The following is a 15,212-nucleotide window of genomic DNA, read 5'->3' on the forward strand; positions in this document are numbered from 1 at the left end:
CGCTTTCTAAGTCTGATTCCCAGAACAACAGAACAAGGTGCTGGTGACCAAGTAGGAACCGTGCAGCAAACCAACGCCAGCGCTGACACAAGCAGCCTGGAGCTGGTCTCCCCAGCTGTCTCAGCAGCCGCAGGGAGCATGGGAAGCAGTAGAGCAGAGCGGGTAGCAGGCAGCAGAAATACCTTGGAAGGACTGAGTGGCTGGGGACCCTGAGGCAGTGGATGATGGAGAAGCAGTGCCAGTCTGAGTGTGAAAGAAGAGCCATGGCCTAGAATCCACCTCTTGCTATGAATCCTGGGCATCACCCTCTTTGATTTTCTTCTTATTAGTTTCCTCTGCTTGTGCATTCAGGATCTCAAGAGGGGAATCATTAGACATAAATGTGTTATGTGGCTTTTCCTGGGAAAATGCAAACACCTATCCATCCTAGGCAGGGCACCCAGTTAAAACAAACAAACAAACAAACAACAAGCAAATCCCTATCCTATTCAAGCCTAGCTTAGTGAACCAGTGAATTTATATGGTTCACTTACAGACCCACAGGTGACTCAAAGGTAGCTGTGTTGCAGAAAAGCCCACCCCCACATGAGTGATGATTTGTGAAATCTATATTTCTAGTGCTCTTGGCACAACATGTACGTAGCTTGGCTGCTCAGTCTCTTCTCTCCATCGATTGTTATCGCTTACACAACCCTGGGATGGAATTCTTGGAATCCTGTAAGCTTCAAGATCTTCCTAAGACCTGTGAGTTTCACTTATTTCTTGGGCTTTCTAAGTTTCATTTACTTCCTAAATCCTTTCTTTTCTTTTCTTTTTTCTTTTCTCTTCTCGTCTTTTCTTTTCTTTTCTTTCTTTATTTTTGAGACAAGGTCTCACAATGTAGCCTAGCTGACCTGGAACTCACAGAGATCCATTTGCTTCTGCCTCCCAAGTGCTGAGATTCCATGCTTGGTTGCTTCCTGAATTTTAATGAGGAGATAGGTACACAATACTCCACTCCTTTTTCTGTTCATCCTCCTCTTCCACAACGTTCTCTGAGCTTTGGAGAGGGTGATGTAGATGCTTGGTTATTTTCTTCCCTCTATGGACAATTACTGGCTCATTATGCTACGGCAACAACCAATTATTCTATGAGCCGTCCAAACTCACCTTCGGGTGCTGTTGCTGTCTGCAGGGCTGCCATGTGTCTCCTCACTCGTGGTGGCTTCAGGCCAGCTCACATGTGTCCCCTCTCTAGGGATGAGGACGAAGGACTTAATGGAAGCAAACACGTCCAGGAGCCACACAGTTGGCAGAGTCTAGTTTGAGGTAGGGCCCAGCACCACCCACTGTTTACAAATCCCCAAGCAGAGGCTTGGGCCTCAACTGTCTGTGGATAGATCTCAGTCCTGGGCTCCTTAGTTGTCCATCTGCCTTTTCTCCGCTCCACCACATCGGTCTAACAAACTGCATGAGGAATTCATTATTTCTGGCGATTTTTAAACACTAACACTAGTTGGATCTGAGTACTGTTTCCCACCCCTGGCCAGAGACGAGTGGTTAAACAGGGTCAGTTAGCCAGAGAGGTTTTCAGAGCTTGCATCGCCGTGAGGAGTCGGGGTGGGCTTGGCCACAGTGCTCAGCATCTGCGTCAGGACACCGTTGGCTTCACCCTCATGTATTCTGCTTCTCTTGTGAGGGAGCTTGGGAAAAATGGGAACCTTTATGATCAGGAGAGGAAAAAAAAAAAGATTGTCAGTGGCCATTGCATGTGGTAAAATTGGGGACATCTGAGGAAATGGTTTTTCTTACTAGAAAAAAGTTATTTTTGCATAAAGATGGCTGAGTTTGCTTGGTGGAAGAATGTTAGGGGCACTTCATAACCACTGTGTAGAAACTATTTAGTCAGGTAATCAACTAGTGGGATGCGTGTGTTTAATGAGGAAATTACTGATTGTGAGATCTGGGGATAGTGAAACTCTTGGATCACATATGTTGGCAGCAGCAAGTGTCAAATTGGATTGCCTGCCTAGAATTCCGAGCCACATTTGGTCTTCTTAGTTCAGAATTCCAGAACCTAGCACAGCACCTGGGACAGTCAGCCTCAGATGTTTGCTAACTGATGGTAGATGCACGAGAACTTGAAGGAAGGAAGCTGGCTGGCCGTTAGGGTGGGCAAGTGAAAAGGCCTGTGTGACTTGCAATGTGGAGTCCGAAGACCAAGCAGGGAGTCCTTGCTGCAGAGGCCTGTGTTTTTCTAGGGGCTCTTCATCCTCTGAGACTCTTACGGAGAAAGGGTTTATTAAATGTTTGCTAAAGGAATGAAGCCCTCAACTTTCCAAGCCTCTGCCTTCCCATTGGTGAAATGTAGATTGTCACCGTCCCTCTGTAGACAGACTGAGTGGATGGAACAAGCTGTGTACCAGGAGCTCTCTATACTGCAAAGTGTTGCACCAGGGCCGGCCATTATAAATGGTGGTGATGACCACCACTCTGAGGTTGCAAGACTGAGGTAGACGTCTACGCAGACAGGTGAACGTAGGTGGGCACCTGGCTGGCTGGCACAGGGGGAGCAATGGACCTACCCGAGGGCACAGCATAAGGTTCACCGTCAGGGGGCAGAGCCTGGATTCTGCATCCCTGGCAAGTCAGGCATGAGAACCGTCTCCAGCAGCCTTGGGGAGCTGGGCCTTGGGACTTCCTAACCACATGAAAGCAGCCAGTCAGGGTCCCTGAAGCAGGTGATCTGATGCCGGCACAGGTGGAGGATTTCTCATAGACGACATTGTCAATTAGAAGTCTCCTTCAGGCCTCCTACTATCCCAACCCTCTGAAGAAGTACAGTTGGGATCATGACAAGCTTCCTAGCCAAGATCTTTCTGAGGGATAACATGGCCCAGCTAATTACCCCATGCTAATAAGATAAGACTCAATTGCATGCAGTGGACTTGCAAGCCCAGCACTTTGGGAGTTTTCAAGTTACCCCACATCTTTGATTTTGATAGGAGAAAATGATTTTTTTCCTTCCAGGCAAGCTAAACCCACCAATTAGGGCAATTGTTCTCTTGAGCTCTATAAAAGGGAAGGCCGAGATCACAAGCTGGTGAACCGTCTCACAGTCTCTCAGGGAAGCTTCTGTGTCTCATTCCCACTCCGTGGCTTCTCTACCATGAACCGCCAATTCACCTGCAAGCCCGGGGCTGCCAACAGGGGCTTCAGCGGCTGCTCAGCTGTGCTGTCCGGGGGCAGCTCATCCTCTTACCGGGCAGGGGCCAAAGGGCTCAGCGGGGGCTTCAGCAGTCGGAGCCTCTACAGCCTGAGGGGCGCCAGGAGCATCTCCTTCAATGTGGCTGGTGGCAGCGGGCGCACAGCGGGATACGGGTTTGGCCGGAATAGGGCCAGTGGCTTTGCTGGCAGCATGTTCGGCAGTGGGGCTCTGGGGCCTTCAAACCCATCCCTGGGTCTGCCCGGGGGCATCCACCAGGTCACTGTCAACAAGAGCCTCCTGGCTCCACTCAATGTGGAGCTGGACCCGGAGATCCAGAAAGTGCGCGCGCAGGAGCGGGAGCAGATCAAGGCTCTGAATAACAAGTTCGCCTCCTTCATCGACAAGGTGGGACAGCTGATAGCTAAGTACCCCCTTTCTTCCTCCACTTTCACTGCCCTTGGGGGCCCCCTGTCTGGAGAGAGGATGGTGGGACCCCCCCCTCCCAGGATACAGACACAGCCCAGGACAGAGCAGAGAGGAAGCAGACAATAGCCTAGACATGAGTGCTGAAGGATAGGACCAAAGGCATGTAAGGAGCTCAAGAAGCCTCATTTGGAAGGTCTCTAGGAGGCAGAGCAAGCGAACTCTTGGTAGAGAAGTGAGTGGGTTGGGGGCAGAGCCAGTGGGATTTAGAAGGCAGAGGAGACCCCAGCGGTGGCCTTGGAAAGGGCGGAATGCCAGGGCCTTATGCACTCTGCATTTTGACGAGCCCTATTGGAATACTGATGCTGACTGAAGTTTGAGCACCAAGGAGTACATGGTAGGCAAGTCTTGAACAATGGAAACTTCCTGGCAAACCACAGAGGAGAGCTCGAGGTCCCAGTTCGGTTGAATACCTGGCTTCCAAGTAGGCTGAGAGAAGCCCTGGATGTGGAGGGAGACAGCAGGCCTAACAGACTAGGTCACCAGGCCCTGAAGGGTGGGAAGCTGGTAGGCAAATTCACATCTAAGAACTTGCCACAGAGAGGCATTCCCACAGCTCATCAATATGGACCTAGTAGGTTTAGACTGCGCCAGGAGACAAACAGCCAATGTTGTGACAGGTTGGAGATAAATGTGTATTGGGTTTCTCATGACCTCCAGAGCTGCCTTCTGGCTGCTAGACTAAGGATGACCAGAGGGAGGTACCTGGGTGTCATTTTCTTCTTTCAGATCTCACCTTTGAAGGTCACATAGCAGATCAAAACTCATCCTTTTCCTCAGGAAAGGAAGTCTGCCATCCCCTCCTCCCTGCTGACTGTGGAGTGGGTTCAGGTGGCTGTGGGTTTGCATTCCAGGTGCGCTTCCTGGAGCAGCAGAACCAGGTGCTGCAGACCAAGTGGGAGCTGCTGCAGCAGCTGGACCTGAACAACTGCAAGAAGAATCTGGAGCCTGTTTACGAGGCCCACATCAGCAGCCTGCAAAAGCAGCTGGATGCGCTGTCTGGTGACAGAGTGAGGCTGGACTCAGAGCTGAGGGGCATGAGGGATGCTGTGGAGGACTACAAGAAGAGGTGAGTAGGGACACTGTGGACTAACTGACCCCTGGGGTGGGGCCTTCTAAGCAGGTCCTGGGACTTCTGCCTGTGATCTCAGGGGGACTGAACTTGGGTAGAGCAAGACAGCCATCTGAGCTCACCTGGAAAGATGAGAGCCTTCATGGGCATAATCAAGCAGGCTGGACCGTGGATACGGTTCCCCTGGAACCAGTCTGCTCTTTTGTGTGTTGCTTCCTAACCCTTCTAGAGAGCCCTTGTGTGTGTTCAACACAGGACTCCAGTTCCTAAGCTCACCCAGGGTGCCCCAAGTTCCAGGGAAACCCAAGCAGAGCAGGAGTGGAGTTCCTGTTGAACTTCTCTCATTGAGTCCTGCACACACACACACACACACACACACACACACACACACACACACACACACATTTGGTTTTTCAAGACAGGGTTTCTCTATATAGCTTTGCACCATTTCCTGGAACTCGCTTGGTAGCCCAGGCTGGCCTCGAACTCACAGAGATCCGCCTGGCTCTGCCTCCTGAGTGCTGGGATTAAAGGCATGTGCCACCACCGCCCGGCGTCCTGCACATTTGAGCCATATTCTTTCTTGACCTGGGTGCGGGTAGTTCTAGTTTCCTGGACTCCCATCTCAGGTTGGAGTGGCATTGTCCTGCTCCTGTGATTTGGATGCTGAAAAGGGAGGAGGGAAAATGGACTCACTCCCCAGGCATCAGAAGAAACCTAGACCCAAACTCTGCAGTCACCAAGCCCAGGTCCCTACTGACAGCTCAGCCAAGCACCCCTCTCAAGCTGGGACAGCGGAAAACACCTGTTTAAGGATCCACACTTCAGATGTCTTGTTGTATTTCTCAGTGAGAATGTACAGGTATAGACGCGCAAACCCTGGCACTCCCAGCCCCGGTTCACTGATGCCTTCCCTGCAGGTACGAAGAAGAAATAAACAAGCGAACAACCGCTGAGAATGAATTTGTGGTGCTTAAGAAAGTAAGGAGGGCACCTGGCCTCAGTCCCCCGTGGTGGGTGCAGGGGTAAGAGCAGAGGAGGGATGAGGCCTGCACTCCCCAGAGGGCCTGGGGCTGAAAACCCGGAGCCAAGGCTGACTATGTCCATCGTGGACACTGGTGGTCGTCTAGCATAGATCACTTTGCCATCTTCACAGCTGTGTAAATGGACGAGAGTCCAGCTGTGGATAGTCTGTCCCAGTCTGTGGTCAGTAGTGCACAGGACTCTGAGAAGGGCCAAGTCCCTTTTTTAACTTATTTCAGCAAGTCACTTCGGCCGCCTCAGTGACTGTGGGGAGGAACAGGGTCTGTGCTCTCCTGTGGAGAACGGGGGGGATAAAGTCAAGTTCCTGCCCCTGGGGTCTCGAGTCTCTTCCTGGGACAGTCAGCCATAGGGTGGGGTTCATAAGAGAGATTGGTCAGTAGGAGGTGTCTGGATTCCCTTTAGGATGTGGACGCAGCGTACATGAGCAAGGTGGAGCTGCAGGCCAAGGTGGATGCCCTGGATGGAGAGATCAAGTTCCTCAAGTGTCTGTACGAGGGGGTAAGGCTGGTCCTCGCCTCTAGCTTTGGACTGGGGGAAGACTTAGGCTGATAAGATACCTATTTATCAGTCAGTTCAAGAGCCCAGGGCCCTCCAGCATTCGGGTGCTGAAGGCTTTGTAGTTCAAAGGCTGGATGATAGCTGAGCAGGCTACTTTCCTCATCTTGCCCCCTCTTGGGATAGATGTGCGATTTTCTTCTCAGTTGGCTTCCCAACTGGATAGTTTTTCAAAGCCTTGGGCTCTGTTCTTCTATAGCTTTAGGGAATGTGGCAGGTGCCCATTTGGATGTCCTGGGGTTATCCTTCTGGGATAGGGCCAGCATTTTGTCACCTTTCCCTGGTTACAATAGGCATTTCATGCATTCTTTTTTCTGTAGGAGATTGCTCAGATGCAGTCCCACATAAGTGACACATCTGTCATCTTGTCCATGGACAACAACCGCAACCTGGACCTGGACAGCATCATTGCTGAAGTCCGTGCTCAGTATGAGGACATCGCCCTGAAGAGCAAAGCCGAGGCAGAGATGGTGTACCAGACCAAGGTGGGGTTGACTGTACACCTCTCCAGTGATGTGTGTGTAGGGGGATCTGGCTTGGTCTCATTTTTTTCTGTTCCGTGACTCACTTCAGCCTCTAGCTAGCTGGGAACACAACACTGATCTTGGCACTGTGGGAAGCAAGAAGGGAGAAGACACAGCTCTGCCCTTGGGGCTCCCTTTAGGCTGATGGCAGCCATTTCAGAATGTAAACTCAAGACGCAAATGATGCGTCCTAACGTGGGGTTAGGTGGGATTGGGCAGGACCCACCTTCTGGAGGCAGAGGGCTCTGAAGTGCACCTGGGGGAGGGGAAATGTGAGTAGTCGGCATCTCAGCTCTATCATTACGGTGAATCACAGGTCTCTTCAGTGTGATCTGGGATCAGGCAACCCCCACTTTTTCACTCAAGTCCACCTACATGGATGAAGAGGGTGTTGCTATCCTTCACATCTTAGCTCCCCCGATGGGCGTGGGTAGGAGGTGACTCTCAGATAATCTGGTTTCTCTGATCATGATGGTAACTTTCTAATTGTTCCCTGCTGTTCATCGGACTCTTTCTCTCGATAAATCACCCGTGGGAGACCTTATCTCTCCTTCCCCATCTCCTTCCCAGCCTTGGATGGAGAGGTTTAGCCTGTTGGGGAAGGGTTAGCCTTCAGGGCCTAAGGGACAACACAAGCCTGGACTTTTTGATGAAGGCTCAGACTTGTGACCTGGTCCCACCAGTTCCTTCCCTATTTACTCTCATAAGCCAGGGGTGAGAATGGCCATGTCATTTACCCCCCCCCCAATGGGTTGTCAGGATCCAGCACTCAAACACAGGCTGCCACCTCCACAGTCCTTTCCAGAAGAATCAGAGGAGTCTCACAGATGTGATTATACACCATTTGCTATGTGGGTTATTGGTACCTCCACTTCACCATGGGCTTAGCAAGAGGGACGCCATGGCTGGGTGCTGACCACAGTGGCTGGGTGCAGGATACTCAGCGAGAGCACTCAGTCAATAAGGGGTGATGGTGCTGCCACTTCTGGGGTGCTGAACCAGGTCAGGGCTGAGCATTCTGGGAAGGGGGCAAGGCAACACATCACCCCAAAGTGCCAAAGATCACGCCTGCTGTTTTCCCTTTAAGTTGCATTCTGAGCTTGAGCTGGGATACTCTGTTGACTGTTTAACGATGACCCTAATGGTTTCATGGCTGGCATTCAATGGTGAACCTGCCCTCCTTCCACGCCCAACAAGACAGTTTCATACAGCTTGTGCTCAGCTAAGCTAGCAGGGAGAAGGGGAAGTGAGAAAATAGAGCAGCCGATTGGCTCCTCTTTCTGTCAGTCATCTATTCGCTCATCAGATCCTTTTCTTGAGCACCAGTGAGGTATTATACTATGTACTGAGAATTCAGAAAAAAAAAAAAAAAACAAAAAAAAACAAAAACAAGACCCCAAAAATCCATCCACTGAGGAAGGCACAGACATGTCAGTGAGGTCTGATATGTTTGACTTCTGGAGCCCAGGATCATGGGCTGATTGCACCTAGTCAGAGGATTAGGGAAGGTCTCCTGATCTGGCCTAGCTACAGCTACTTAAGGAAGAGGGAGCGGGTGGGGGAAGGGTTCTGGGAGAGGGAGAAGTCATACTCCCTCAGAGGCATGGGAGCACGTGAGGGTCATTTAAGGGGGGATATTAAAGGACTGTTCGGCAAAGCTGGGGAACCAGGTCAATGAAGGCAGGGCAATGAGAAGTGAGCACCTTGACTCCACGCTATGAGTCTGAATTTCATCTTGACCTTGAAGGAAGGGCGGGCCATGGTTGGGGACAAACCTTGCAAAGATACAGTGTGGAGCGTCGGGACACTGCCAACAGCCCCGTGCCCGCTCCAACCTCGGGAAGATCAGCCAGGCTTGAGGCGGAGGAATAAAACCGGGCACAGACGGTTATAGAGACGAAGGCTCTGAAGCTGGGGACTGGGGCTTCCTTCTCTCTTCTGCCGCATGGCCCCAAGCAAAGGCACCTTTTCTGGGCTAGCTTAAGCGTTGATAACCCTTAAGTCACACATGTGCTTGCTTACCCCCCACCTACCAGTTCCAAGAGCTGCAGCTGGCAGCTGGCCGACATGGAGATGACCTCAAACACACCAGGAACGAGATCTCTGAGTTGACGAGGCTCATCCAGAGACTGCGATCAGAAATTGAGAGTGTGAAGAAGCAAGTGAGTGACAGGGACTCCTGACTGGGCCTCCTGCATACCCCCACGGGAAGGCTGGGGGGCTGGTGGCTCCCTGCCTGTCTCCTTTTCTTTGTACTCTGTCCTAGAAACCCCTTCCCCGGAGAAGCCTCATCTCCTCAACTACTGTGTTCCCCATCTGAAGTCTAGAACAAGACTGAGACTAACACACTTCCCTGGGGCCAAGTAAAGGTCCTCACTGCCAGATACACTCCGGGAAGTGTAGTGAGACAGAGCACCCCCCACCTCCTCCATTAGCACATGCACACAGGAGTAAAGTAGGACCTAGGTACCTCAGAACTCAGGGGGGGATGCTACCTCCTGCCCCTCAGTGCTCCAACCTGGAGACGGCCATCGCTGATGCCGAGCAGCGAGGTGACTGTGCCCTCAAGGACGCCCGGGCCAAACTGGATGAGCTGGAGGGCGCCCTGCAGCAGGCCAAGGAGGAGCTGGCCCGGATGATGCGGGAGTACCAGGAGCTGATGAGTATGAAGCTGTCACTGGACATCGAGATCGCCACCTACCGCAAGCTGCTGGAGGGCGAGGAGTGCAGGTGACAGCGGGGACGCCATGAGAAACTTGGCAGTCCTCCCCGGGTCCGGTTCCCTAGACTGTGGGATGTGGACACTGGAGGGGCTAGAGCCGCTTTTCAGTTTAACCACAGACAAGCCTCAGAGCCATTTCCAGCCACACAGTATGACAGCCACGTCCTTTCCATTTTCCCTCAGCTCTTCAGAGAGTTTCAGCTTAGTGTTGCCAGCTTCAAGGCCTCGGTGGCCCTTACAAAGAGCTCGTGTTCATGGAGGGCCAGTGGGTGCCGAGTTCGGTCTCTCAGCAGACGGCGCCGTCTCACGCCCCTCCTCCAGTTGACTTGCTTTATTTTTACAGTAGACATGTCTTTTCTTTTCTTATTTGGTTATATAATTATGGTTTTGTTCATTGCAACATAATGACTTTTTTTTTTTAAAAGAGAAATGCATTTTTTTCCTATAAAAGGCAGTGAGCTGAAAATACTCAATTGATAATAATGTGGGTCACACAAAGTCCAGCCCAGTTGGAGGGACACAGGACAAGGACTGGTCTAAAGTCATGCAGGAGCTTCATACATTGCTATTTTAGTTGATTTATATTCCATGCCTCTACTTACTCAGGCCTCAGCCACCCAGTAGTCAAGCAATGGGCTCAAGAGAAACTCCACAGGTGGAGGGGGGCCCTGGCAGCGGTGTTAGTGTGGGAGCCCCAAGACTACAGGCCTCCTATCTCTGAAGTGAGGGAGGTAGACTGGGGAGGGCAGGAGCGACTCGAAGGCTCTATCCTTGAGACAGAGGCTGTTAACACTTTCTGACTGGCTGCTGGCTGGTGGGGTTGGTGGAGGTGGAACTAGACTGGCTGGTGATCCTGGCCCATGTCCAGTGCATGGGGAGCATGCCCAGTGAGTGGGAAGCCCAGCTCAGGGCCCTAAGTGTGATGGAGGCTCCCTGTGTTTTTTCTGTGCAGGATGTCTGGGGAACACACCAGTGCTGTGAGCATCTGTGAGTATTTCATGTCTCTGAGGGCAGAGTTCCAGGCAGCCAACAAGCACAGAGTGAATGAGTGGGTGCCTGCCATCAGGGCCCCTGTGGAGCATCCTGTGCTCATCCTCCTGCCTCCACCGTTCTGAGCTACTTCTTCACCAGCAGAGTTAGCTTCCCCCAACTCTGAGTTTGCACACTCACCACTTCCCCAGAAACTTTGCCTGTGCTGGGATGAAGCTCTGTCTATAGCTGCTGCACACCTTCTCCCACTACCCACACTCACCCTCCCCCGATACCCACAGTCACCCTTTCCCCCTACCCACACTCACCCTCCCCCGCTACCCACACTCACCCTGTCCCGCTACCCACACTCTCCCTCCCCCGCTACCCACACTCACCCTCTCCCACTACCCACACTCACCCTCTCCCACTACCCACAGTCACCCTCTCCCACTACCCACACTCACCCTCCCCCGATACCCACAGTCACCCTTTCCCCCTACCCACACTCACCCTCCCCCGCTACCCACACTCACCCTGTCCCGCTACCCACACTCTCCCTCCCCCGCTACCCACACTCACCCTCTCCCACTACCCACACTCACCCTCTCCCACTACCCACAGTCACCCTCTCCCACTACCCACACTCACCCTCCCCCGCTACCCACACTCACCCTCTCCCACTACCCACACTCACCCTCTCCCGCTACCCACACTCACCCTCTCCCGCTACCCACAGTCACCCTCCCCCGCTACCCACACTCACCCTGCCCCGCTACCCACACTCACCCTCCCCGCTACCCACACTCACCCTCTCCCCCTACCCACACTCACCCTCTCCCGCTACCCACACTCACCCTCCCCCGCTACCCACACTCACCCTCCCCCGCTACCCACAGTCACCCTCTCCCACTACCCACACTCACCCTCCCCCGCTACCCACACTCACCCTCTCCCGCTACCCACACTCACCCTCTCCCGCTACCCACACTCACCCTCTCCCGCTACCCACAGTCACCCTCCCCCGCTACCCACACTCACCCTGCCCCGCTACCCACACTCACCCTCCCCCGCTACCCACACTCACCCTCTCCCCCTACCCACACTCACCCTCCCCCGCTACCCACACTCACCCTCCCCCGCTACCCACAGTCACCCTGCCCCGCTACCCACAGTCACCCTCTCCCCCTACCCACACTCACCCTCCCCCGCTACCCACACTCACCCTCCCCCGCTACCCACACTCACCCTCCCCCGCTACCCACACTCACCCTCTCCCGCTACCCACACTCACCCTCCCCCGCTACCCACACTCACCCTCTCCCCCTACCCACACTCACCCTCCCCCGCTACCCACACTCACCCTCTCCCGCTACCCACACTCACCCTCTCCCGCTACCCACACTCACCCTCTCCCCCTACCCACACTCACCCTCCCCGCTACCCACACTCACCCTCCCCCGCTACCCACACTCACCCTCTCCTGCTACCCACAGTCACCCTCCCCTGCTACCCACAGTCACCCTCCCCCGCTACCCACACTCACCCTGCCCTGCATAATGGGAAACTGAGTGCAGAGCCACCTGTCCCCTCTGTGGGTGGAGAGACCCATGTAGTCATGCGGACAGACCAGTGTTATCACTGGCCCCACAAGGCTCAGCCACTTTCTTCCTAACGGGTGGTGGGCAGCACAGGCGCCCCCATTCAAGCTGCCGGAAGTACAGGAGAAGCGACATACGGGTGCCTTCTCATCTTAAATGCAAGGGTTTGGCTTACATTTTGGCATCACCTGTCCTTTGGGGGAGCCTTGCTGTTCCTTGTTCATCCAAGGAAGAGCAGGTACCTGACTGGGGATTCTGTGACACCTGGGCTGTTTTTCTCAAGGCTTGATTTGCTCAGGATTGAGCAATTTTGGGGTCCATGTGAGAGGTTTAGCTAGGAGGGAGATTTTTGAGTTGGGGGGCTGGGAGTTGGAAGGGACTGAGGGCCACTCTACCGTGAAACGCCCACTGATCCCTTTTCTCTCCTTTCTCCACAGCGGTCATCAGCAGCTCCACACCGGGGGCCGTCGGTGCTGGGGCCAGCTTTGGATTCGGCAGCACCGGCACCTATGGCTACCGGACCAGCTCTGTGGGTGGGGGCTACAACATACTGTCCGGGGGCTGTGTCACCGGGAGTGGGAATTGCAGCCCCCGTGGGGAGACCAAGGCCAGGCTGGGCAGTGCAAGTGAGTTTAAGGATGTTTCGGGGAAGACCTCGGCTTTGGGCTCACCCACGAAGAAAACCATGAGATAAACCAACAGCCTATCCCCCACATCTGCCCAGCCTCGGTTTTCTCTGGATTCTCTTCCGGGAAATCCTTCTGTTCTATTTACCATCACCTGATTCTTACTTTTCTTTGTTACAATGTTACCTTCTTCTCTCCAACCCGTCTTCTTTGTCTTCATTAGCCAGCACCAGGATTCTAGGGAGTTACTCACGCATTCTTCTTCCCCACTGCAAAGGAACCGATTCTCAGCCTTCCATGCCTTTGTGAGGACCCGATCCCTCTGCCTGCATGTCCCCTTCAGATGAAGGTTCCCTGCAGGCTGACCCTGATTCCCCGGATGCCCAGCACATGAGACTTGAAGCGTATTGCTGGGCAGTCCTACAAGAACCAGCCCACCCTAGAGCAAACACCTGGCCATAGTTGCATCTGGCATGGTCTTTGTCAGTTTTAGGACTGGGAGTCCCCATCCAGCCTGGGTCTCATTTAGGCCCCAGTTCTCTGCTCCCATGTTCCACTAATAAACTTATAAAACTCATGTAAGGTCATATTGCCTCTTTCCTGAAGAAATCCTTATTTCAGGCCACATTCCTTTTGTATGTGGAGTGGTCACTGAATGGGAACCTCTGGCATCTGAACTTCCTCTGTTCCACAGGATCCTAAGTATCATTTGATCTGCATGAATTAGACCCTGCACAAGCTGGGTCCACACCTAGGTCTGTCCACACCTGCACAGACCCCAGCACCACCTGCATTGATACCCAGCATTCACTTGTCCACACCCCACAGGTGTGTCTTCTGATCCCTACTTTCCTCAGGCAACAGTCAGGGGGTGTACAATGTTTAGCAACATACAGACTATCAGGAGAGGAGTCAAGTGTCTGGCGGTAAAATTTAAAGCTAATCAAGAGGCACCAGAAAGCCAATACTGAAGATCTTAAGACTTGATATATTTTTCTGATTAAAAACCCCAAAGTCCTTGTGGTCCTTAATAAAGTTTGCACTGAGTCAATGATATGCATGTGTGAATTTGTGTGTGTGTGAACACATGCATAGGTATGTGTGTGTGTGTGTGTGTGTGTGTGTGTGTTTAAGTAGATGCTCATCCCAATTACCCACATCACTTTGTTTACAGAACACTGTGTGTTTGGAGATGTCTCTAGGTCCCTAGGCTGCAGGAATTATTGTCAGATGTGACCGAATGCAAAGGCATGTAAGAGAGCAGTGTCCATTCAGGTGGAGGCTCGTGTGTGGCATCTGAACAGGATCGCTGTAGGCTCAGGGTGTCTTGTTAGGGTTAGCTGCGAAGAGACACTGTGGCCACAGCAACTTTTATAAAGGAAACATTTAACTGGGGTGGCTGGCTTACACTTTCGGAGGTTCAGTGCATTATCATCATGACAGGGAGCACGGTGGTGTGCAGGCAGATGTGGTGCTGGAGCCACACTGAGGGAAGCTCAAAGCCCACCCCCACAGTGGCACACTTACCCCAACCAGGCCACACCTCCTAATAGTGTCAATCCCTTTGGGGGCCATTTTCTTTCAAACCACCACACGGAGAAAACAGACTTCAAGGATCGCGCCAGGAAGTTTGAATTCTAATTCGGTAACTAATTGGTGATCCTGAGCAAAGGTCTTAGCTCACGTGAGCTTCGTTTCTTGGTCTACCATGAGGCAGAATGATACCTCTGGCGTTAGCTGGAACGAGACAGTCAGAGGAGGTCAAGCACAATCCTGGCATGTTGAGTCCAGACATCTTAAGTTGACGCGAATGGCAACAGAAGCCTGCCATCTCTTTGGTTCAAAAGCTTGACGTTTGAACGGTGTGTAGGAACTAGGAAAACAATTCACAAAATCCGTACTTGGGAGAGACCATATCATTTGGGATTGTATTAGATACTTTTCTGATTGCTGTGACTGCATTCCTGACAAGAAGCAACTGAAGGGAAGAAGGAAGGAAGAAAGTAAGAAGAAGGAAAGAATGGAAGAAAGAAAAAGGGAAAAGGGAAGCAGGAAGGAAGAAGGGACGCAGGACAAGGAAGGTGTGATGATAGAAGATGGGAGGTCACATTGCATCTGCAGTCAGGAAGCAGAGAGAAGCGAGGATCGGGGATGCTGGCATTTAGCTCTTTCCTCCCTGTGTACAGCCCGGAACCTCAGCCAGGGATGACACCGCCCACGTTTGGTGTTCTTTTCTAGCTTCAGTCAAACCTTTCTGGAAACATTCTCAGAGACACACGGTGATACGTTTCCATGGTGATTCGAAATCTTTTCAGACTGACAATGAAGATTAAACATCACCAGGACAATACAGCTGTATTTTCCAATAGCTAATCTCAGGAATAAATTCTTGGGGCCAGCAAAAAAGGGGCCGTTCAATGGTTCATTCT

The 15,212-nt window shown here is 52.5% G+C and overlaps 1 protein-coding gene across 1 annotated transcript; it reads left to right on the forward strand.

Annotated features, from left to right (window-relative positions):
* Positions 1-3,090: 3,090 nt before the first annotated feature.
* On the forward strand, positions 3,091-13,360 carry LOC114696571 (keratin, type II cytoskeletal 73). The gene is made up of 9 exons (XM_028874370.2): positions 3,091-3,592; positions 4,525-4,739; positions 5,663-5,723; positions 6,189-6,284; positions 6,662-6,826; positions 8,902-9,027; positions 9,375-9,595; positions 10,540-10,574; positions 12,595-13,360. Exons 1-9 carry the CDS (start codon positions 3,149-3,151, stop codon positions 12,849-12,851), a joined length of 1,620 nt encoding a protein of 539 aa, XP_028730203.1. The 5' UTR covers positions 3,091-3,148; the 3' UTR covers positions 12,852-13,360.
* Positions 13,361-15,212: the final 1,852 nt, after the last annotated feature.

Source organism: Peromyscus leucopus, chromosome 20, assembly GCF_004664715.2.
Source record: "Peromyscus leucopus breed LL Stock chromosome 20, UCI_PerLeu_2.1, whole genome shotgun sequence".
Taxonomy (NCBI): domain Eukaryota; kingdom Metazoa; phylum Chordata; class Mammalia; order Rodentia; family Cricetidae; genus Peromyscus; species Peromyscus leucopus.

Bases quoted from the DNA above. Each gene is read 5' to 3' on its own strand.
- LOC114696571 (XM_028874370.2), top strand. From the start codon at position 3,149: ATGAACCGCCAATTCACCTGCAAGCCCGGGGCTGCCAACAGGGGCTTC. The intron at 5,724-6,188 runs GTAAGGAGGGCA...GATTCCCTTTAG, and splicing joins AATTTGTGGTGCTTAAGAAA to GATGTGGACGCAGCGTACAT. The intron at 9,596-10,539 runs GTGACAGCGGGG...TTTTCTGTGCAG, and splicing joins CTGGAGGGCGAGGAGTGCAG to GATGTCTGGGGAACACACCA.